Source organism: Cyrtonyx montezumae, unplaced genomic scaffold (genome assembly GCF_038088225.1).
Source record: "Cyrtonyx montezumae isolate F1298 unplaced genomic scaffold, pur_monq_1.0 scaffold_4, whole genome shotgun sequence".
NCBI classification, from domain to species: domain Eukaryota; kingdom Metazoa; phylum Chordata; class Aves; order Galliformes; family Odontophoridae; genus Cyrtonyx; species Cyrtonyx montezumae.
In genome coordinates, this window is record NW_027072045.1 from 18,610,485 (window position 1) to 18,635,744 (window position 25,260).

Here is a 25,260-nt window from a genome sequence, read left to right on the forward strand (position 1 = left end):
GTACAAAGTCTTGCCCTCAGACAGCAAAATCACAAGTTGAACAAGGTCAGCAGTGCACAAGAATTTTCTGCAAGAAAAGCAAATGTCTAACTGAAGTGGATTAAGAGGAGCAGAGTTCATGAAATGCATGAAGTAATTCCCCACCTCTACAGAGGATGTCAGGACACTGAGTTTTGATTGCCACATATCAGCAAAGATAGGAGAAAGTCTATGGAAGAACAATAGCATAGACAGGATATCTAGAAAATTGTTTATGTGAATCCAAAAGAGGGAAAATGTCAGTCTGAGACATGGAGAAAGGTTGCTGAAAAACAGCTGAAAATTTGTCTTTCTGATCCACAGAAGACAATGCAGTGCATAATGTGTTTGAAATATAGCAAGGGAGATCAAGATTAGACACGAGGAAAATACGTTTGCAATAATCACCAGAATCTAGAGAGGCTGAGGAGTAGACACTTCAGAGGTTTGTCTAATTTACTGCTACAAACATCTGTCAGGAAGTACGTTGTTGATATAGATGAGCTTGTCTTGGGACATGAGAACAGATTAAGTGAATTGTTAAAGTCTATTCCAACCTCAGTTCTGTCATTATTTACACAAAAAGCTAGACTATAACAGTCCTTAATTGCTTTCATGTTTTTCCAATAATAAATGCAAGCTTTTTACATCACTATTTGTTACTCTGAGGATGCAGGTGGTGTTGGCTAGACAACTGAAATAAAAAGCCAGCCACCAGTAAAACACTTACTCAGTTTTGGAGTCCAAGAGCATAAGTATCAGTGTTTGAAGAAAAAGGATTATCGTTAAAGACACGCAGGAAGTGGTTCTAGAAATGAATTTACCTACGTCCAAAATTAAATTATTCTGTATCAAGACAAAAACAGCACAAAACCTCAGCCAGCCCTCCAGTCAACATTGCACAAAGTGACTTCCTATTACGTGACTATTATAATATGATTACTACTATGTGATACATGGTGTTCTATAAACAAGATTAATCCACGTAGTCCCTTTCTTAAATATAGTGAAGTTGCTTATGAAGGAATTTTGCTGACCGTATTCTAACCTTGGCTCTGTCCATGGTTGTACATAAACTTGAGCTTTCCATCACTGTAAAATATTTCACTTGTACAACAGTTGTACTGTCCGTTCAAGTTCACAGAGTACCAAATTTTGATTGCTTTTTTTGCTGTTAGGAAATACAACAGTGCTCTTCTCTAGTATCTTTCCCATTAGCCTTGTGAATCAACTGTTTTTTATAAAATACTTCCAGGCATCTATTAATCACAGTAAGAAAATGCAAAGCATAAATTCACCCTTCCAAATTGATTACATAGATCCACAATTTGTACCTATTTTTCTTTTAGTATGGGTTAAAGTAAGCACTGCTTTTCTAAGAATTCTACAGAAAATAGCTCTTCTACCACAGACACGGTAGAAAATGAAGAGGATTATGGATTTCATTTAAAAACACTGCAGAGCACTTGAGAACGTGGCTTTCTTAAACAGGAGAACTGAAACAAGTAGAGGTGGGAAATGTTAATCAAATTCAGCTGCAAGTATTGCAACATATTAAATCAGAGTGGATTTTGACTTTATGCATGTTACTGCTTCCAATGTGAGGGGGAAGAAGACAGCATCATTTACTGAAAAGAAGAGCATGCCTTTATGTGACTATGCCTGTAGTCACTGGAGACTATTCTTATTACATCTAGCAAAAAATAATGTAACTTTATGACAGAGTCTGGAATCTGACACATAAGTAAATAGATAAGCAAGCAGGTATACAGGTATATAGACAATAGCTGTTGGTAAGAATTAGGCAGGTTTCCCTTCCCTCTTTCCTTTGTGATGAACAGGTCCTAATACCCTTCAGGGCAGAAGGGCAGTAGAGGATTGTTCTTCTCTGATGGAACCTGACACTGCTCAACCCAAAGCTGTAAAGAGGAGGAAGGCAAGCAGATGTCAGTTATGTAAGCAAAAAGATACTTCGTGATCCTGTAGCCTGCTATTACATATTTCATTTCCACTTTTATATCCATTTAGAGAACTTGGGCTTTCAGTCCAAACTAATGCCTACAATCAGAGCCTGAAGTTTCTCTGCCCTTTATTGTTAAGTAGAAACATTCAACCACAGAATACTGAAACGGTATCTGTGATTCAGAATTAGTAACAGACACTCTGGTAAAAGTGCAGCTTTGGAGGACGCGTGTGTCCTCACACAGAAATTAGCAGTTAGCACACTGGTTTAGGCAGAAGGGAAACTGAAATACGCAGTGAATAGCAATGATAAACCTAATAGTAACTTGAGGAGCAGAAAGAAGGTTTGTGAAACCTTGAAACCTTAGAAAGCTCTTACAAGATCTCAGAGAGGGAAAAGAGACCAAGTCCTGCAGGTCTGTGGAAATGCTTCTGACTCTTCCTTGGGCAGAAAGACAACAGAATGAGCAATCCACACTCTGCTGCCCACGTGCTGAACAGAAGTCAAAGATAAAGAGCACTTCCTACAAGCACTTGCAATGAAGCTTAACTTCTTGCAGTTATAAGAGCACCCAGTGTATTCACAGAGATTTCCTTGGCTGATAAGAGGAGTTTGTTTTTCCTAACAAAAACAGAGTAGTTATTTCCAGAAAGGCTAGGAACTCTGTCTTGAACTGAGCACGCAGTGTCAATGGCCTCAAATTTAAATGCCTAACCTACAGGCTCTTCTTCCCTTGTAAGAACCCTCCCCAGCATTAAAAAGAATGAGTAATGTATGTGTTTGTTATTATATAGGTAACACATGGTCTCCAAAATAATGCTCTCCAAGAAAATGCTCTCAAAGCCTCAACTTTTACAGTACCAGGTCTCTGCTGACAACATCCGAGAGAGCTGTGTGCAATTTCAAGAACGGAATCAAATAGAAAACTAAAAACATCATCCAAAAAAGTAAGCATCATCCTCAGCTCCTCCATGCTGTACTGTATCCAAAGCCATACTCCAAACTGCCCCTAGACGGTTTCACAAGGGAATTTTTACCTGTTTCATACACTGCTTCAGATACTGAAGTAAAGTGGTCTTCTACTGTATACTGTGCCAGCTGGAGTGTGTCCAAACCTCGAACAGAATCGTTTCCTCTAGTCCAGTAAAACATGACATCGTTGATGTTGTAACCCCCTGCAGTGATACACAGGACATTTTTATTTTTTTTTTTTACACAATAGTTAATTTGTGCTGAGCACAGTTATGGCTCAGCTGTTTCTTCTTCATCTGCCTGAAAGAACAATGAGACATAAACAATGCAGCTTTTGGCAGAATGTTAACCCTTGTTGGTGGCAAAATTCCCAAAGTCTTACCATATAAAAGCTGTCTTTTTTGGATTCAGTCCTTTTTGTATCTTTTATTCTAGTATAGACATCATAAACTAATGAAAGAGATTAGTATCACACGATATTTAAAAAGCAAAAGCTATGAAGCTGTAAAGATTTTAGCAACTACAGCAATGCCAGCATTTGGCTAAAAGTTTGGTGTGCGCTTTGTAGCACCCCAAGATGCTTTCTTGGTCAGTACAATGTATTTGGTCTTCCCATCAGTAGGAACCCAAAGGGCTGAAGACCCATATTCCAGAGCCACACTCTGAAGTTGGGCTTGGGTAATTAATCACTTGGGATGTATCTTGACTGAGGAGCTCAGCCCCTTCCCAAGGACACCAGCCTAGGTGCTGAAGTTTCAGAAGGCACAACACAGCAATACACTTCAGGGACCCCAGGAGATTTGCTCTTAACCTTCAGCTGTAATTAGGAACTGAGATGGGACACAAATTATCTATCAGAAGGCAACTGTATTTCCACACACACTTGTCAATATGCGTCACAATTATTGCGAAAATACCTCTGTAGCTTTTTCCCATTATATTAAAAGGCAGGCAATTTTCAGACTTGTGTATATGATTAATTCAAGATTATGTTAATGTAATTTACATGTTAACAGGGAGCATTTGAACATCTTTTCCTTTAGCTTTCTTAGATCAATCATTTTTGTATTTGACAGACTTACATTGTGCAAGTAAATAGCTAAGCTTAGGGGACAGAACCACAAGAAGATGATTATTTTTAGACTCCAGTCAATTGTAAGCAAATTACACTCAAAAACAATAATGCAACACATTGCACAAGGATACAAGCTGCAAAAAGAACAAAGTCCAAAAATCACAGAAATAAAGAATAGCATTTTAATACTTCTAATACAATAGAAAGGTACTGACTTCTTACAGCCATTTTCTGCAGGAAAAACAGGTAGTTCAGAAACTTCAAGGAAATGTTATGCTGGTTACCAGTCAAACAAGTAAGGTGATAAGAAGCATATCTGCAAATGAATGTTCTTTTGCTTTAACATTATTGTTCAGAAGTACCTTCATTAACTGAATAATTAGCAGGTTTTTGTCACTCTACATGTGAATACCTTCAAAATATTAATTCCAAAACTCTCTTTGTGAAGAAAACCTTGGGGGAGTGTCTTCCCAATAGACAGACAAGTTAAACTGCACAGTGCTCCCTTTGTGAAACATCATTCTTTATTCAAGGGATTTATGTCTGACTAACTGCAGAAGTTTTAAGAGTTTATATAGACAAGATCCTTAAACTATGTTATTTAACTTCTACGTATATCTTTTAAAAAAAAAAAAACACATTGAGTTTTCTTTATTGCTAATTCCTCAAGCCCAAGAAGTCTCATTCCTGTGCTTTGTTGATGTGGTTTGAACAGCCACTATCAAAAGGGTTAACTGTGGAAATAGTAAATTTGGGATTAAACATTCATAATGCCTAATACAAATGAGTTTCTTTACCATTTTGTTGCTAATTTTAATTTCTCTTGATTGTCAAGCACAAGTTAAGTGCCTTCACATGGCTCTTCACTGCATAAATGCTAAAGGATGAGATCAAAAAGGAAATAAAGTTTCAGAGAGAGGCCCAAAAATGAATATGTATTTGAGCTGGCCTGTGAGAGAGGGGAATGAAGGGAGGAAAAAAGCCCCCAACCCAGAACAGACCACTGGTGGTGTTACCTCCCGTGCAGCCATGAACACAAATGCTCCCAAAGCACTAACTGGAGCCCCACATCCTTCTGAAACATTGCAAAAATGGGAAAAGGCTATAAAGCTATAGAAATTTCAGGCTCAGAAGTGTCTCATCGCGTAGAAAATATAACACATTTTGTGTTTTGTCTTCTAATAACAACGGAGCATGTTGTGAAGACCAGTAGGGACGTTTTATTGTGTAAAACCACTGCCTGACAATATCATGGCATGTTTGTCTTTATATTAGTAAGTGTTTAACATCTAACACACCTTGTTTCAGATGAAATATTTGCTATGTATTTTATGAGTGTTTGTATGGACATGTATTTACACTTGCATTCACCATTCTTAATTTTATATAATGGTATTTTCAAGTAGTGACCCAAGATGACTTCATTATTTGCCTGTTAATTGACATAGCTTATCTCATGAGGCATACTTATCTCATGAGGAATAAAGCACTATTTCCAGAGTATCTGTAAGAAAACATTACAGTGCATCAAAGAAAAAGGGGCCATGGATAAAGACATTTCTTCTGCACTCACTGTTTCTAGCTGTTCTCCTCAAAATTTAACACAAATGACATGGGAGCATTTGTGATGACACTGCTGTTTTCCCCTCGGACAGCAGATGCCTGTGAGCTTTGAAAAAGCAGATGGAATCATTCTGAACAACGTTTATTTTTAATACACAGGGAATTCTCCATCTGATTTTTTTTTTTTAATCATGTCTCCTTTAAAGCTCTATGTTCCAGTGGGACATATTTCATTCTAGAACTAAATATTATATGATTCATTAAGCAATGTGTTTAATGTAAAGCCATATATTGTGACTCACCAATACACTCTTACAAAGGAAAACAAATTGGAGACAAAAACAAATTCTTATGTGGATAAGATCTGCTTAATAGCAATTTCAATAAAACTGCTGATTCCAAAGGGACTGTTGTGCTTGGGGGTTGATTCCCTTTGATTCATAAGCCACCTTATAATTGGTCATTACCAACACAAAGACAAGCACACAGTTCTGAAATCCTAAAGAACAAAACAAGTACTTAACTTTCTGAAAGAACATTTGGAATGTATACTAATAAATATTTGCACTTTCTTTGCATCTCATAGACCATCCCTAAGGTCTCACTCTGCATTATCACATGCAAAAAAAAACATTTTGGTAGAGTCTTATTATGAAAAACAACAGAATTAACTTTAAGCATACACAATGGATATCTGCAAAGCAACCACATTTAGAGTATTTGAGATTGCATTTTAACAAAAAAATACATGGACATCCAGTGATGCAATGAGAACCTTAAAAGGAGATTTAGTCCTGGCCCTTCCATTTATGACATTTTTTTTCCCCCACAGCACAGGCACAGAGAAAATTAAGTCACTGGATGATCTCCATATTCTGTATATTCCCCTCTCAGAACAGAACTCTGCATGCAATTATTTTTTTTTCCAATATGAAGACAGTAATTTAAGGAAATCTGAACTCTGTGCCTTAAAAAATAAGCCTTATTCTAATTTTTTTCTCTTACGGGTTAAAAAAAAAGAAAGAGAAAGGAGACAAAAGTGAGGGAAAAAAAAAGTCTTATTAACTGTGCTGGAAAATGCCTGCTCAAAGAACCCCCCCTAGAGACCGACAGAATAACTGCAGCATCTCCTGCAAAACAAACCTTGGAGCATCTCTTATGGTTTTATTTAACGTTAGTATTTCAATACTGTAAAGCTATTTTCAGTGAAGCTTCACAAGTTTATCTGTGTGCGAAAATACCTATTTTAATTAGTTCTTGTGTTGACACTTGTCTTTTAAGAATATTCCAGCCTATCCAGTAATACTTAACAACTAGCAGTCTGTGGAAATGATGGCAGACATTTCACTAATGCCACATAAATACTAAGAATAACTTGTCTTACAGCTTTCCAGTTGCAAGGTACACGTCTGTTTATCCATTGGGTATTTGGTCAAGTCCATGCTGCATGCAACAGTTGTAGTGATCCTTGAAAAACAGAGTAATCCTAATTATTAATGGGATAAAACCGTTCATCAGTAAGAACAAAAATGAGCCACATAACCTTCTTGAATACTTCAAGGTTGTTCTGAAATAAATAACACAAATCAGTCACTGTAGCTTCCTTTCCCCTGAGATGATTATACACCCCTTTATCTGTTATAGTTTTGTATTTCCTCAGTTTGGTTTAGATCCTTTTGCTCTGCATGTATCTAGGGGTGAAAGTGAGTGGTATTAATTTTAAGATTTTAATCATATTGGTCAACCATATCACATATTTGTAAAACTATATGACCATATATATTCTACTTTTACAAATGGAATGCTTCCTAAAGCATAAAATCACATTAACCTGAAAAGCTTCAAGTGTAACTAGAAGCCAAATACAAAGGCTGGCACATGGTATGTACATACCGTATAGCATACAAGACTGTTCCATTAGGGTATATTCTTATCAGACGATTCTCAACAGTGATATCATGAAGAAAAGACTTCTTTGAATCAACTATGAAGGTATCGGGGACCCAGAGCATTTCCACAAGGCGACCATCTAGGCTTAAACTCTTATTGCCATCAAAACAAAGCCTCTCATCAGTCCACCGTTGCCTCAGGAATATGGTAGCCGTGTAATCCTGAAACACAATTTGTACATCTCACTTAGAACAAATCACTGTTATTCCATTTTACAACAGTGCATGGAACCAGCTGCTGAACATAGGATTAGAATACAGAGAGTCTCAGAATATCTAAGTGCTGGCATTTGGATAGCAGTTGTATGGGCACTCCACATTTTCCAACACTTGAAGTGATGCTGATGTCATTCAGAAATATTATCTGAAGTAAGTTTTGTTCTTAAGGTCACTGAAATTTTACAGTAAATGTTGAGGGCCTCAGTCTGGGGCCATAAATCAGCTGAAGTCATCAGAGTCCTGACAGTAGATAATCTGGCTCTGTAAATCTTTAATTCTTAGAATGATTTATATAAGATGTTGCAAACAGCATTTTGTCCACATAAAAAATATATTATTTAATGGTTTAAGGAAACTGCAGAAAAAGTTGTATAAATTCAGATTCATAGTGGCAAAAGAATAAAGCGTAATAGTGAGTTATGGAAATACATTAAATATATCATCACCTTCTAGTTGAATTTATCCTTTCAATATGACCAGAAGTGCCAAAACTACAAAGACCTTGAAGATAGCTCACAGGCATATTCACCTTCAGTGTGTTGTAGTCTTACATAAAAACCACACTATTCCTTAACAGCTTTTTAATCAACATTTGATGTTATGGTGCATTTTTATCACCATGATAAGTCCATCTTAAGTTCAGACCTTACTTTTCCTTTCCTGAATATCCATGAATACTTGCCAAGTACAAAAGAGATTCCAAGATTCCATTGATCTAGAAGTCTGAATAATTTAATGGTGAGATATATTATCACACATTCTTTATTAAAAAATATGGATATATCTGAATAGAGAACTTTGTTTCTGTGTAGCAACACCAGACGTTTCACTAGAAAAGTATATTCCATTTCATAGTTTGTCCAAAAAGAAATGATACAAATGTAATGAAACAGCTGGAATAAATTAACATGACAGTAAAAGAAAATATTATGATTGTTTCTAAACACAAAGAAAGGGAGCGGCCTCAAAGTCACATGCAAATATATCTAATTCTCCAGAACACGTAGGGATTTAGACTTTTCCTTTGGAAAACACATTTTGCTCTATATGCCTTTAACTAGCACTCAATAGCAAATTTCTGTTTGTATCTAAAAGGGAGTGATTTCCATCTATACAGGTTCAAGCCTAGAAATTTAGTCCTTCACACTCAGTACTAATTATAGAGTCAATCTCTCATCCGCAGTAAAAAAAAATTATTTCTTCTAACAATCAAGAGGAAAAGCTTCATTCACATTGCCAGCAAATGTAAACAAAAGACATAAGCTTATTAACAAAACAAAAATATTACAAAAACCACAATACCATGTTTATTTCTGATATGGTATCAATGCTTGCAATATCCAGACTCATTCCAACAGACACTGGACCATCTGCAAGAAAAAGAAAGTCAGCATATAGCACACAATTAATGTTCAGTGTTAAGGAGAACTGGCTACAAAATCTTGCACATAATCTTCCATTTCTTTTCCACGTTATTAGTGTTGTGTTTTTTTTTTTCCAAAAGAAGGCATAACTCAAATTTAGAAGTATGAAAGAATTTCATTGATCTCATTACCAAAATATAGTATCACTAGACTAACATTATCACTTCTAATAAACATAGTTCACTTCCTAGGGTAGATTTGTATGAATTTTCCTCAGAAAGAGGTGTACAGGGAAAAGAGCTGCAGAGCAAGGTGAGGAAGGCACAATCCCCACGGTACATCACACCCTCCTGCTCTGAGGTGCAGAGCAGTGGAATGAATTCCTCCAGTTGCAACATCTGGTCCACCAGATGTTGGCAAACTAAGAAGTTGCTCCTGGCAATGTCACATGCTTAATATCCAGATGGGATATCTGAGCAACTTTATTTACTGCCTGCTTAAGAATACATAGCCTATATTATCTCTCTGAATCTTAGCATCTTGCTTTTGACCACTGGCAGTTGGCTTGCGACAAATACTTGCATTTGTGAGGAAAGCAAGTCACTCCATATTTCTTCTAATAATGATATCAGCCAAATGTTGATTCGGAGTGATTAACATCTTAGTAGTGGCTTAGGCTCTCATTTCCTTGTGTAGGTGTATTTCAGTGTCTGAAAATTACCAGCTGTGCATTTTAAAATGCAGTTGTACAGAGCTTTCATGGAAACATGACATCAGTCCTGATCAAATATATGCAGAATTAACTGAGTAGATAAAAAAATCCCTATTAAATATGTGCAACTTTCCAAGCAATTTTGAAAAAGAAGAGAAAGCAACACTTAGAAATGAAGGAATAGTTTAGAGAATATCTTTGGAACTGATATTGCCCATAATCACAGGCTGAAACCCCCAGATAACACAGATCAGGAAGATAAGATAGATACACTACCTCACTGAGCAACACTCATCTGTGCATTTAACTTTTTCAGAATTATTTCCACTTGCAATGTAAGCGTTAAGTATAAATCTCTGGGACAGCTCCTGAATTGTGAATATCTGTCACTCCTGAAAGAATTCATAAACATTTCGCTCTGGACTCAGCTGAAACTAAAAATATAAAGCTCAAACTTAATGAACAATTGCAGGCTCACAGCAGCCCCTGATGGTAATCTATCTATTATACAGTACAAACCATAGATAGGGATGAGAAGAAAGTATCTACTGAAAGAAGATTTTGCAGGTTAACTTCAGAACAAAATTAGTTGACTGCAAAGTTCCCAGACCACTGGCAGATTGCTCTTCTGCTTCCCACACTTTATGAACACAGGAGGAAGAAAGCATGAAGGTATTAACAGAGTACAACAGCAATTTAGTCAGCTGATACTTACACTTACTATTGTACTCTATTATCAGAGGCAAAAATACTGTCAATACAACATTTACAACAATACAATTATTACAGGCACAACATGTCAGACCTTCAGAAATTGTGAGATTTAAAGAAATAGGTGTGATTTATAAGCTCTTTCCTGATTTTTTGCTTGTCATCTTTCAGATCCCCCGTATGACTGTACCAGAGCATAATATCACTAATTGTCACACAGCAGTTGGGACAGGAAGCTCATAATGCAAGGCCTATGCTAAATGATGATCCTATCTAAGAAGAAAACAATATAGTATAAAGCTACCTATGAGATGTGGCTAGGAATCAGACTCTGTCCTGTTATCACATCTTACATTATTGGTAAGAACACCACTTGATCCTTGCCTTGTTAAGGCAATGCAGATTAGTGAAAATGTTCATTAGTAACATTTCAGTATCATCAGTGCTACTGTCAGATGTCTGAGAAGAAAGATGATTTGTGAGAAATTAATGAAAACAAATTTTCTTCTTTCTGTTTCACTGAAACAGGAATTCATATATATCTCCTTTCTCTCTCATTATGAAAGTCTTGGGTAACTCCCATAAGCAGATATGTAACTTAGGACAGAACGTACTTTAAGCCCATACTGACTGTCCTAGCAGCAGTGTCTTGCAGTTCAAGTGCTGATATGTAGTAGTGCAGTTAAGACAAAACTGACCTGCTCTCTTCTCCTAGCCCTGCCAGTCTCCATAGTTTCAGCTATGCATTCAGCCCACCAAGAGCCAAGCTTTCATGAATATTCACCAGAAAATGACATCCCCTCAGATATTTTAAGGAGATATTTTAAGGAGATATCTGCACAAGTCAAAATAAAAATAATTATAATAATACAACTGCAAAGCCAACAGCAGTATAGCTTTCAGCATAATTTAAGGCATCTAACATAGGTTCCATAACATAAGTAAATCACCACCAAGTCATCTATGTCTTTGTAACTCCAAGAACCCACTATTAAAATCAGTCAACAACGTAGAGAACAGCTACTGCTGAGCCACTAGTGCTTAAACTCAGTTTAAGAAAACTTAAGAAATTTCTGAATACCAACATTGTTTTAACAGAAATTGCTTTTTAACCTCAAACTTGCAGTAATATAGGATTAAAAATATTAGGGTATTTCTAAAAAAAAGAAGCAGCAATACATTACACTTTTATTTTGTCAGTGTATTTAACTTCCTACCAAAAGATGTCTGTCTTGATAAATTTTATGTGAAATGCCTTCTGACAGATTCCAACTGTAACTGTTAATATGAAGACATCCAAAGATAAACCCATTTCTAGCAGGAATCAGATTCATTCTGGTTCACATCAATGATCTTTAGATGGCGATGCATCTCTGGGAGTGTAGTTTATGGACACCACAAAAATCAGTGGTGATATTAATATTAACATCTTGTTAACTTGTTTGTCAAAAGAAGTATTAAACTACAGCCAAGTGTAAGCAATTAACATGAGGACAAATAATGCAGGCAGTATGTACAGGACAGGAAATTCTCTTGGCAAGCAGTGTCTTTGAGAAGGATTTAGTGGCTGTCACAGATAACTATTTCAACATGAGCATTCAGTATTACACTTTGGCAAAAGTACCACTGCAACAGGGAGCAATACAGAGAATTAAGTTACCTTACAATCTAGACTGTACTGGCAAGGCTGTTATTAGATTGCTGGAACAAGATTTGTTTCCCACATTTCAAGATGTGTAAACAGGAGAGAGAGAAATATTCCAGGAGATGAAAAACCTCTGGAATCATAATATGAGAATTCGTAATATGAAAATTAAGGAATAGCATTGACTGAGCTCCTCCAAGAGGAGACAGTGTCAGTAAGCACACAGAAGTTACCCAGTGATACAGTACAATTGCTGACAAAAAGATTCCAGTTTGCGCAAAATGAAAATAACCTGAAACTTCATATTAGCTGATTTTCTATAATTGACTTTAGCATTGCTCATCATTCAGAGTCTCTAGAACACAGCATTTTAGTGGGAAATTGGGTGAAACCTGTCCTGCAGCAAGCTGGGATTGACAGTGGTAACACACAGTGTCTCCTATTTCCACGGGAAAGGAAGAAAGAAAATCTGCACTACTGTCCATATGCTGAAGTTCACATTTTTACACTGAATTATTCATTCATTAAACTACAAGTCTTAAGGATTCAGCAGGAGTTATTTTTTCTTTCCATTATACAAGTGGTCACATGTTTACTCTTTTTTGCCTTTCTCTGAAGGATTAGATATGGGCTACATCTGTAAACAGGCTACAGAGGAGAAAAGCTAATTGGTACATAAAATAATATTTACTTGACAATTATTTGGTATGAATTTCTTATGTGCCCTGTGAGCTTGTCTCACCAAATCAGAACTTCTCAGACATGCTTAACATCCCAGTATCTCCTGATATCTTCAGGGGTAAACAGTAAACTTCTGAGGAGCAAACTGCCTTCATCTAATTAAACTTAATACAAACAACATTTGGGAAAGATATAGTGGCCAGGCTTACATATAAAGATGGGCCAGAAGATTTAATTGGTTTTCTTGAATTTAAACCTTGAAATTCTGAAATGTATTACTCACTAAAACATGATGGAGAATGATCTTTTAAATTTAAATGTGGTTTACAGTAACTGATTTAAGGACGGCACTTCTCTGTACCACTTGAATGTAGCTTCCATATTCAAACACACTTAGCTGTGACCTTTTCCTAGTCTGTTTTTAATTAGAATACTTAAATTATCACATTCAATCACAGAACAAAATCTATTTGTATAAAATTATTTACAAGTCTTTATGCATCCCTTATCAGCTCTGTGAACCCAAGCCAAGGCTCACTGAAGTCAGCAGGAATTTCTTATTAATTCAGAGAGGTTTGGCACAGCACCTAAGTTAAAAGACCATTCTACGCAGCTTCAGCAGAAAACCTGATTTTAAAATCGCTTGTCTGGGTGTGATAAAGTGTTGGGGTTATGTAGCACATTTAAGGAAAATAACTGTGCATTTAGAAATCCCTTATGTTAGCTTTTCTGAAGAAGACTTCCACAACTATCTAGAAGACTGTGATGGATATTACACTAAGAGGCACTACCTACTAATACTAGTATAAAAATATTTTGTACTCCAGTCCAAAGAACTAAAATTACATATTAGGTAATGCTTCTAACCTATTAATAGAACTTCCCAAGTCTATTAGATCAGATTACCTAGATTTGCTTGATGAAACTGCTCAAATTGGAACATTAAAATGCTATAGTTAAGAAAATGGAACATTTTAACAGTAATAATCAAGTGACAGATGAGACAGATAACAAGTCCGGTCAGGATTCCTCTGTATAAAACTGTAAAAATACCATGGTAATTTGGTAACTGGAATGTGCCACCCAGCACAGAAAAAAGTAACTGTTCAGTCAATTTCACATATCTACACACCTCTGAGGTACTAAGCCTGGCTTTATCTAATCTAACTTCAGGCACCCTAATAAAGTGCCTCAAGATGGGAACAGCAGTATCTGCTTGGCATAACTGTCAGTGCTTTGGTAGCAAGGCTCTGCAGGGGTGGCCTGAGTGAGAAGAGATGCAGAATTAAACCAGTGTTGAAATCTAGGAAACCTACTCATTCAAATCCATACAAGAGGGGGCAGCAACTTAACGTAGTCACGCACAGTCGTTGAATTCTAAGGAAAAATCTCTTCATCTTCTCATTAACTTGAGTAGTTTTCAGGAATCTGCCAATCCCAGCACAAGGACTAAACACAAACTAAGAGCTACAAGCTGCCATAATATTTCCTTAACAAGTAAAGATTTCCGTATCTCCTGGTTTTAGGAAAAAGGAATAAGAAACCCTCATTTTCTTATCATTTGTTTAAGCCTAATGGACATTTATGAACTAAAACCTCATTTTTACTAAATATTAAGGGGTTCAGCAGAACTGATTTTGTAAGAATTAATTATATTTTGGCAGCATCACTTCAGAAATTATTCCCTACCTGAAGAAAAATTTCAAGGACAAGTAACCTTGACATACTAAAGAAAAATAAAAAGCTAACCTCTAGCTCTATTACCCTTAATAAAAATCAAATTTCAGTATTCCATTTGGCAGCTCATGGTTGAGAAGCATCTGAATATGAACCAGAATTGTTCCCAGGTGGCCAGGAAGGCCAATGGCATCCTGGGTATTAGAAACAGTGTGGCCAGTATGATCAGAAAAGCAATCATCTTGTACTCAGCAGAGGTGAGGTTGCACCATGAGTGCTGCATTCAGTTTTGGGTCCTTCTCTACAAGAAGGGTATTGAGGCAATGGAGCGCATCCCGAGAAGAAAAGTAATGCTGGAGAACAGTCTGAGTCTGGAAAAATAAAGGAGGCTCAGGGAGAACCTATTGCTCTCTACAACCTCCTTCAGACGAGCATGGAGGGATGGGGCTAGCCTCTTCTAGAGAAGAGCAATAGGACAAGAGGTGGTGGCCTCAAGTTGTAGCAGAGGAGGGTCAAGGCTGGATATTAGAAAAAGTTTCTCCAAGAGTAGTCAAGCATTGAAACAGGCTGCCCACGGAGGTGGCAGATTCTTCATCCCTGGAGGTTCTCAAGAAAAGGGTAGATGTGGTACTTAGAGACAAGGTTTAGTGTGTATGGTGGTGATGGGTTGATGGCTGGACTACACAGTCTTAGAGGTTTTTTCAGTGTTATTGATTATATGACTGATTATGAGCAGCTTGCACTAAGCTGAAAACACTGTAGATGAAAACAAATACCACAATCTAGTTTCATGATGGATCTCTTCACACATTTATGAGTGTGTACTCTACTGATTACACAAATAAACAGATCATACACTCCTGGAAGGAAAAGAATCTTGGACGCAGAAAGGGAGACAAGTATCTTGAGAAGGCTGACTTCAAACTGTCACTACATACGTTTCTTCCCATTCCATGGGAATACTGTCATGCACTTTGGACAGAAAACACTGACATTAGGGTTAACATTCCTATGCACTCTGTTCATTTTCCTAGAAACATGACTTCCCCCCCACCCCCCCCATAGTAAATCAGCACTGATATATAGATGCAATTGGGCAGGCTGTTACAGTAGCCACTGCCAAACAATCTTGAAAAAAGCTGCACAGAATTGGGATCAACCTGGGTCATCCTAACCTAAATTATTTTCATAAAAACATCATTTTTCATGAAACAACATAACCTGCATTTACATCTGGCAACAGCAAAATGTATTTTTCAGAGTATCAACCCAGTCTTTCAATAGTAGAGCTATTGCATGTCTATCAAAGGTTTTGGGACACAAGTATTTGCATGCCTGAGCACAGCCAGCAGCAAATTCTGACGCTGTCTCAGAGTGCTGGATTGGCTGTGAGTATGACAGACTTGGGCTGTTTGAGCTCCTGTGGGAGTTCCAAGGAAACTGAGAAAGTCCTCAGCATCCCTCTGAAAAAAAAAAAAAAAGGCAGAAAAAGAACTACAGATTTACTGCAACTGAGAAAAAATAGTTGGTGTTAAAAAAAATTCATGTCAAAAGTGCTATAGTGTTGGTTGTTAACTAGGATAACAGGGTTTTATGTTGAAATGCTGTTAGCTGTCTACTAAAGCGTACCCATAACAGCAGTGCCAATGCATCTATATTACCACCATGAAGTAACAAATGAAATAACTAAGTTCAGTGGCCACTAACATAGTTCTCACAGCACATCATCTCAAATGAGATTCACTTATTTGTTGTTACTACTTTTATCTTGTTGATAATCTTCATGATTGTGAAATACCCAAAAGCAGTCGTATCAGCAGACAATAAAATAAACCAGGTGAAATAATTGTCTCTCGCCCAAATCTAAAATACAGGTTTCACAATATTTTATGGAATTGATTCAAAGATACCCTTGGCATGGAATTCCCTTACTGTACAGGCTGATAGCCTCATCAGGTGTTTGGATGGCAAGAGGTAACAGCACGATGTGAAAATCTCTCTAGCCAATAATTTCTGACAGGCTATAAAGGAATATAAAAAGCCTTCATTTAGAAATTCAAAAACATTAAGGGTTTCAATTTAATAACAACTGCCTGGCATTCATTGCATAGGTTTATTTTCTGATGGTCACGTGAAGCTGAGCATCTTTCTAACATGCAAGCTATTTTCTGTTTCAGAGTTCGGCAGGAACCTGTAGCCATATACCCTGCAACTCTTCAGTATTTCTGATGCATTCAATAGCCACAAGCAGGCAAAGATGTTCACCAAGGTTTCAGGTGTGCACAGATGATTGTACTGAATAGCAGTATTCATAGCAGATAGCATAGCCCTCATGCTGGAGACAACATAGGTCTTCCAACCTGGTGACTGTGGCCTTCTAAAAGAAGCTGACATTTTCAATTGCTTTTCCCTGTGGATCAAGAACAAACCCATTCCATAAACTTTAAGACCCAAGGCAAAAAGCAGTTAATTCCTCTGGTGCACATAATAGATGCATGTAGTACATGGTATAGAATAAGATTTGCCTGTGCATTTGTGGGCTACGTGACATGTAGCACTTTCTTTAATTAAAATTTTGTTTTATTATTTTGGAAATCAGGTTACATTATGTTTAAGTGAGGTTCTATAGAACTTCACTGAGGAAGCACAAACATCAATATCCAAGCTCCTAAAAGAGTTGGAAGCTTCATTTGTGAGTGCCTGGAATACATACATACTTTGGGCTACAAAGAAGTATAACACTACATCCTACTGTAGATTCAGACATCAAATATAATCTAGTGAGTCTCTATCAAGCAGCAGAAGTGCAGAGAAAAGCATTGCTCTCATCACTGATTTTCAGACAAGTTTCATGACAGTTATAGGTTTTCTACTTACTGTCAAAAAACGGACGTAGATACTTGTTGTATCCTTTTATTATGTTTTGTATAGTTGGGGGAAGAATTTCACCTTTCCCTTCAGCTTCAGAAATTTGTATTGACCTAAAAGAAAGAAAGTGAGGATGTTTTTTAAAACTACCATTGGTTGTAAAAGAGATTATGTTCCAGACCAAGACTGTATTAGGGTCAATGTTACTGACAGTTATTGCAGATCAAATAACTCAAAACATTTGCATTTCTGCACTTAATAGCACTGCAGAAAAAGCCATTCTAGAAAACACCAGATTCAACAAACTGTGTTAATCCCTTATTTACAAAAGACGCTGCTTTTGTACCTTAAAATCCAGCACTTCTTTGTATCTCACCTGAGAAAGGCACTCAGCCTTCCTTAATGCTTTCTCTGTAAATAGGGCACTAATCTAGGAATGTGGGTGGGGTGTTGATTGTCTATTGCAGCATTTAAAATTAAGCTTCTTTTTTACATAATGAAATACATTCAATTTAGTTCCTGGAGGGAGACAGAAACCAGCCTCAGAGATTAGTGCATAAAAACACTTCTAAAAGCCTGCTTTTACAGCAACGTTTTCAAACAGGTTACAGAATTAACCCTGTTGGGCAAAATCAGAGAGAAATAAGAATACACATCACTTCTGTGTACATGTATTCATAGCTGCTTCCAAACATCATTTAAACAAGACAAGCAAATACAAAACACAGCTTTGCATTAAGGTCTCTACCATAGCTTCACGCAGAGGCTGAGAACAAGCAAAGATAGTGGGAAGCCACACACCTGAGAAGCCCAGCTGACTGTAGGCAGAGGCTCTCTATCACAGAGAGCTGACATCTGTCAACTCAAGAGGAGAATTGCCTACAAGTGGTAGGGGCTCATTACACCCCAACCTAGCTCTGTCTCTTAGCTCTTCTCACAATACAGGAGTACTAGCAACTTAGCTCTGTGAAAAAAAAAAAAAAAAAAGCTAGACTTTATGGAGGAAAGCTTAAGCATGTGTTCATGGGTGGGAGAAGCACCCACCTTGACAGCTGCTTCCTACTTCTGCCTAGGTATTGCTCAGTTTCCTCTTTCTAATTCCCTCAGAACAGTTCTCAAAAATCTCTGCTCTGTTTAGCTGTATTTCTGGGCATGTCATAACCTTCCATAATGCGTTTCTTTGACTACAACATTACTATGTTTTCCAGTGAGTTTGAGCAGCTCTGTCAAGAAAGGATGAATTTTAGCCAAGAGCAGCATAACACAATGGAATGGACAACAAGGACAGCAGAGCAGCAAGGTCTCAGACTGCAACAAATGAGGATTTGCTCAAACACAACAGCTGCAGACACAGAAACAAAAGAAAAAAAAAAAGCTGCTTACCTTTGAAAGGCCTAAGGTATGCAGGGATCTCTACCAAAACACCCTTCCCTCCACTGCCAACCCTTAAATGAGGTCTGTGAAAGGGTGGATCCTGGCTCCACTCCTTCCAGTCACTCAGGAACATTACATGCACCTGAGCACTGTCTTCCCACCAGCTGCTCATTCACTGCTTCTAGCCGTGACTTAGCACTTCCACTATGAGCAGTAATCCAGTCTTCTGCATCAGCATGCTATTATAAAGTTATAGAATTACAGAAAGCTGGGTTGGAAGGGGCCTCAAAGATCACCCAATTCTAACTTCCAAGCCACGTGCAAGGGTGCTAACCACTGCATCAAGTACTAGATCAGAGCCCCATCCAATCTGGTCTTGAACATTTAAAAAATGTTCAAGAGTCTCACAACCTTTCTGGGCAGCCTGTGCCAGTACTTCACTATCATTTCTGTGAAAAAAAAAAATTATCCATGACATCTGAATCTCCCCTTCTTTAGTTCAAAACCATTCCCCCTTGTCCTATTGCTATCTACCCATGTAAAAAGTTGATTTCCTTCCTGTTCATAATCTCCCTTTAAATACTGGAAGGCCATAATGAGGTCTCTGCAGATCCTTCTCTTTTTAAAGGCTGAACAAGCTCAACTCCCTCAGCCTGTCTCCATAGAAAAGGTGCTCCAGTCCCCTCATCATTGTCATGGTCCTCCTCTGGACTGGTTTCAATGGCTTCATATCCTTCTTGTGCTGAAGGTCCCTGTTTGCAGTATTCCAGATGGGGCAGAGTAGAGGGGCACAATCCCTTCCCTCTCCCTGCTGCCACCCTTCTGTTGCTGCAGCCCAGGATACCATAGTCCTTCCAGGCTGCAAGTGTGCATTGCTGGCTCGCATCCAGCTTTCAGTCCACCAGGTCATTCTCAAGTCATTCTCAGCAGGGGTGCTCTCAAGGAGTTATTCTACCTGTCTGTACACACGCCTGGGTTTGCCTCAACTGAAATACAACACCTTGCACTTTGCATTGTTGAACCTCATTAGGTTTACATGAACCAGCTTTTCAAGTTTGTCACAGTCCCTCTAGATGGTACCCTTTCTTTCTTCTGCTGTATCAACTGCATCATTCAGCTCAGCATCATCAGCAAACTTGCTAAAGGTGCACTCAATCCTGTTAAAGCATACCAGTACCAAGACCGACCCCCTGGGGGACCATCACTATTCCCCAGCCTCCATTTACCACAACACTCTGGCTGCTATCATCCAACCAATTAATTATCCAACAAATAGTCCAGCCCTTGAATTCATATTTCTCCAATTTAGAGATAAGGATGTGGTATAAGAACATCTAAAAGGCCTATGACACCATATTAAAATAGTCTTTTAAAGACTAATGTAGTATCATTGAATGCATGTGAACAAAATCATGGTTTGGGACATAATGTCCACTGTTTTTCTTTTAGTGCTGTTATTACTATTTAATTTTTCTGTTTACCAGACCCAAATGACACATAAGAAGTAACTTTTTATCACCCTTGTGACTTAGGGAGCTTGACTATTTTTTACTTCTCTCATTTTGTACAAGGCTTTTATTTCCTTGTTGATAAGAGAGAAGTCATTACTCAACGTTTACTTAAGGGTAGACTTAAGTAATGAGGACTGCTTCTCCTTTAAGCTCATTTTTGTCTCAAAGAAAGTTACACTGAGTTCAAGGGTGCATATAAATAACGTCAGTTTTATATTGTACAGAATTATGGGAATTAGAAGTGCATTTGAATTTAATTCATTTCTTAAATACTCTACTTGCAACAGACCTTCCTGCTTTTGCAATTTACATTTAATTTCAGTGAAGTGCTCAATGAGCTGCATGAGTTTAATTTCACAGTTTTACTGGATTGCTCCTGCATAACTTTCACATACTGTGAAACCATAAATAAAAACTTGCCCCTTTTCTGTTGCAAGGGTATAATACTGTTCTGCAGATCAGCATACGGTTGTGGAGTGGTTTGGTATGTTGCCCTCATAAACACCTATCTGCAGAAATAGATCTTGAATATTTGGCATTATTTAGGATGGCAAGTACTTAGATCACTTGTTTTACCTCCTGAGAAAATTCTTTATTTCCTTTACCAACGTATGCTGTGTAAGTTCATGTTTTCCTCTTCTGCTGATTTTGTGGTTAAGAATGAACTTTTAGCCAAGGAAAAGCTTTTGTGAAGTAATTGATGCATTGAATTAGCAGAGCTCAACCTATTGCATAATATTTTGCCATACGATTGTTTAGAAATCCTATACAAGAGGAACCTGCTCTCTCTCCAACTTGAGCATAGTGCACTGATAGACCCCACTCTGGTAACTTCGATATATTCAGAAGCAAACTGAAAGGCAAAGAACCTATAGATGTTACATGTGTCAGGTACTTTAGCTTATTGACGTTTTAGGACAGGATGTCCTGATTTCGTTAAAGTGCTCTTCAGTACTCATGCCCTTAGTGACCAGGAGACCTTAGTTCACACTGGCACACATCTAATTATAGAACTGCTTTAAAATGCCTACTGCTGCCACAGAGGAGAGATTATGCTTTTATAGATAAAAATTTAAACATTTACATATACAATTTGACAAATATTCCTGGCTTTCTGTTCTGGGTTATCAAGGTATAACAAATATATTAAACTTCGTGGGTTCAGTGGCCCATGCTTGCATCTATGAAAGTTGAATTATAATGATTTAATTTTCTTTGCTATTCTTATGGCTCAGAAAATATTATATATTATTATATAGAGTAATATTTTACAGACTGGGCTATGTCTGGAAAATACAATTGCTTGTTATTTAAGAGACTGTCAAGCTAGTGTCTTAATAGAACTGGGTAACCAAAGGGGAGGGAGGAAGGAGGGAGCATCTCTCCTCAACAGCAGTACGTATCACTGCTTAAAACAAAACTACATTCTAGACACATGTGCAGGAATGTTCTTCCTGGCTATTTCTCATCAAGATTTATATACCATGAAAAAGGCAGAAAGACCTCCGAAGTGAGAGAAGGGAAAAGCAAAATGCCAAGCACAGTCTGAGCAAGCTTTTGAAGCACAGCCCTCAGGAAAAGCTGGGCCAAAAGCTTCTTTCAGGCAATCTACTGACAGGCGAAGGGTTTGCAGATGCAAACAAAGGTGTTACTTTTTGTTTCACACTTGACGTGTTCAAGGATATTGGCTTTTGCATTGTCTTCACAGATAAACAGCTGCAGGATCACCCACATCACTGCTCATTTCTCCACTTCAAAACATTCTGTACTGACATGGCTCTTGGTTAATTGGCAAATTTGAAACAGTGACACTACATTACCACTTCCCAGGTATAGGGACAGATAAATAATGCAAGTAGTCTTTAAGTTAGCAAGAATATCAACAAACTACAAAGTCTTCTGAATCCAACCCTACAAACCTGGACTAGTATCCTTAATTTGAAATATCTCCCTTGAAATGAATGGGAGCTGCTCTTGGGATCAAATCCTTTAAGCTGCTTTCATGGTAGTGATTCAAACTGTCAGGCCTATTGATTACTTCGATAAATTTGCCATACGTTTATTCAGCTCTTATTTATTAATAGAAGTATTTCTGGAAAAGTGATAACCCACACAATCCACGGTATTTGCAATCACTGGTATTTGCTTGAATTACTACAGATTTTCAGTGTGCATGTCTACAACATAACTTAATACTGAAAGTGAAATTAAGAAGCATTATTCAGTGAGTTGCTACACAAACATTTCTGAAATGTCCATAGTACCACAGAATGGTTTAGGTTGGAAGGGACCTCAAAGCCCACCCAGTTCCAGCCCCTGCCATGGACTGGTTTCCACCTATCAGATCAGGGCCAGTGCCACATCCAGCCTGGCCTTGGGCACCTCCAGGGATGGGAGATGCACAGCTTCTCTGGACAACCTGTTCCAGTGCCTCACCACACTATGAGTAGAGAATTTCTTTGTAATATCTAACCCAAATTTCCCCTCTTTTAGTTTAAAGCCATTCTCCTTTGTCCTATCACTGCTAGACTACATAAATTTTGTTGGTCTCTTCACAGCTTTGTTAGTGCAAAGCCGTAATAATTAGCTACAGTGTGTAGCAAGCCACAGATAAAAAGGTGAAACTGAATGTACTCTGGGCAACAAAGTCTGCATAGCCCTGCAGAAGGCAGGGGAGGGAGAGGACTTACACCCCCCCCCTTAGGAGACTGCCACCTGCCCTCACTAAGTGAGGCTTTATCTAAAAATGTGTTTGCACATCAACTTGAAAGCAAAGCTCAGGCAGAACCTTATCATGAGGTATTTTCTGGGAGGATAAACAGGCAAGGCATTTCTACAAAGAGAACTGATTAAGCAGGCTTTAAATATATTTCAGGTAGTTAAAGATGGTGGTTGCAATGTTGTTTAACCTGTCCATGCTTGCATTTTCTTATTAGTGTTGCTTATAAAATCCATTCCTTCCAAAATAAGGCATTTTTTTCATTCTTAAAGTGCTCAGTTTCTCTCTTGTGGGGCTTTTTTTTTTTTTTTCCATGGCAACTGAAATTCTAGCAGGATTATTTGTACATGAAAGGGATCAGTTGCACCTTCTAGCCTAACACAATTCAGCTTTCCTTAAGAATTCACAATTTCATCTACAAAGCATTGTACATGTTTAAACCAGGTAATTCTTAAGACATTTTCCTTTAGCAACAAGAGCACAAATATGACTTGGGTGCGTTCTGTGCCTCTGTCCTCAGGCAAGGTACAATGCTTGAGGAGAGGACCATGTGCCCTTCTGATTTGCCAAGCATCTAATATGATATTCACACTCTCTACTCAGCAGTCCTTCATTTGCTTAAGTTCTTTCCCCCCACCCCCATTGGTGTTTTCGGTGAAAAAGATCCAACGTTGTTTGGATAGCTTTTTAGCTCTAAGCTGACTGAGGTTATATGTTGAGGAAATAATAATTTTCAGTAAATGTTTCTTACCTACACAGCACCAACAGAAATAGTGCTCTTAAGCTGCAGTGTTTCAGACTGAACATTGTCAGGTCCAGCTTCAAAAGTTCTTGCAGCTCCTAGAAAAGGGAAGGGAAGGGAAGGGAAGGGAAGGGAAGGGAAGGGAAGGGAAGGGAAGGGAAGGGAAGGGAAGGGAAGGGAAGGGAAGGGAAGGGAAGGGAAGGGAAGGGAAGGGAAGGGAAGGGAAGGGAAGGGAAGGGAAGGGAAGGGAAGGGAAGGGAAGGGAAGGGAAGGGAAGGGAAGAAGACGCAGTGGTGATGTTTTACCGTTCATATTTGCATTCCAACTATCCAAATTTCACAAGGTTTTCAACACTAACAGGAGTTGTACCTTGAGTAGCTGCTGCTAGAAATGTATTAGTAAATATCTACAAGAATTAAAACTCCAAGGTAATAAAACAATATGACATTCAGCTTAGATTTAATTTGCCAACAGAAACTGCATTCCAATGTACAAGAACTCTTTCATTTTTACATTTATCCTTTCAATGTTTGGAAAAATAGTTGTCTTGAAAAATAGCTGCAGACATATGCAGGAAAATTGTAAGCACCTTGAGTTTTGCCAGTGCTATTTTCAACTGTGTGTGAGTGCATCGATGGAACATCAGTGTACTCTTCAACATGAAATACCAAACAACCATTTCAGAACTTAGTGCTGTTTTGGAGCAACAACTTTGGTCCATGTGCAGTACCAGTACTTATGATGCACATTATGGTAAGCTTGTAGTTAATGAGGAAACATTGTCACAGCAGATACATTAAAATGATAAGTTTTTATCTCTAGCTATATAAAACAAAAAACAAAAATGTTAACTGTAAATAAATATCCACATTCATCAGAATGTATGGCAGAGGCAAGATGCTTTCTTCTGAATGGAATTTCTTTGCTCATGTCAGTATGATTCACAACCATAATGATTATCTGAAGGCAATCTGTCAGCTCTGTAATCCATTTCTGGATGAAAATAGTATCAATCAAAATGCTTTAATGCAGCCATTCCACAGATCTGAAATTCACAGGCTGTGCAAACTTTTACTATATTTCATCAGACCTCAGAAATGTTTTTTTTGTAAGATTTGCCTGAAAACTAAATGAAAAAAAAAAAAAAGAAGAAAAGCCAACACAAACACCACACAGAATCAGCAAGACAATTATTAAATGTTAAATCCAAACGAAATATCTCATAGGTTTTATGAAGGGAAAATCAAATTACATGATTTTCAATGTCAAGAATGAATTTTGCTAATAATACTACTAATAAAGATTTTGTTGAAGCTTTGCTTTAGTCTCTTTCAGCAGGCCAACACAAAATGCTCGCTTCCTTCTTTTGCCCTTCAGTAACCTTTGGCTTAGTTCATAGTTCTAGCAAAAGTAGCACCACTGGTATTTGCTTGAATTAACACCATTTCAATAGCATCTGACTTCTAGCAGCGGTAAGTGCCAAAATAAGTTGCTAAT

General features: G+C 37.7%; 1 protein-coding gene across 2 annotated transcripts in view; it reads right to left on the bottom strand.

Annotated features, from left to right (window-relative positions):
• Positions 1-23,840, bottom strand: part of LOC136055291 (gamma-aminobutyric acid receptor subunit pi-like) — a 35,456-nt gene extending 11,616 nt beyond the window's left edge. The window contains exons 1-6 of one of the 2 annotated variants that reach the window (XM_065747022.1): positions 23,773-23,840; positions 17,427-17,530; positions 9,062-9,129; positions 7,485-7,702; positions 6,976-7,058; positions 3,019-3,156 (exon numbers count right to left, since the gene is read on the bottom strand). In XM_065747022.1, the coding sequence (XP_065603094.1) occupies positions 3,019-3,156; positions 6,976-7,058; positions 7,485-7,702; positions 9,062-9,129; positions 17,427-17,530; positions 23,773-23,828 (667 nt within the window). In that variant the 5' untranslated portion in view covers positions 23,829-23,840. The remainder of the gene's footprint in view (positions 1-3,018; positions 3,157-6,975; positions 7,059-7,484; positions 7,703-9,061; positions 9,130-17,426; positions 17,531-23,772) is intronic. The other variant, XM_065747021.1, reaches the window with a different exon arrangement.
• Between the last annotated feature and the right edge of the window lie 1,420 nt (positions 23,841-25,260).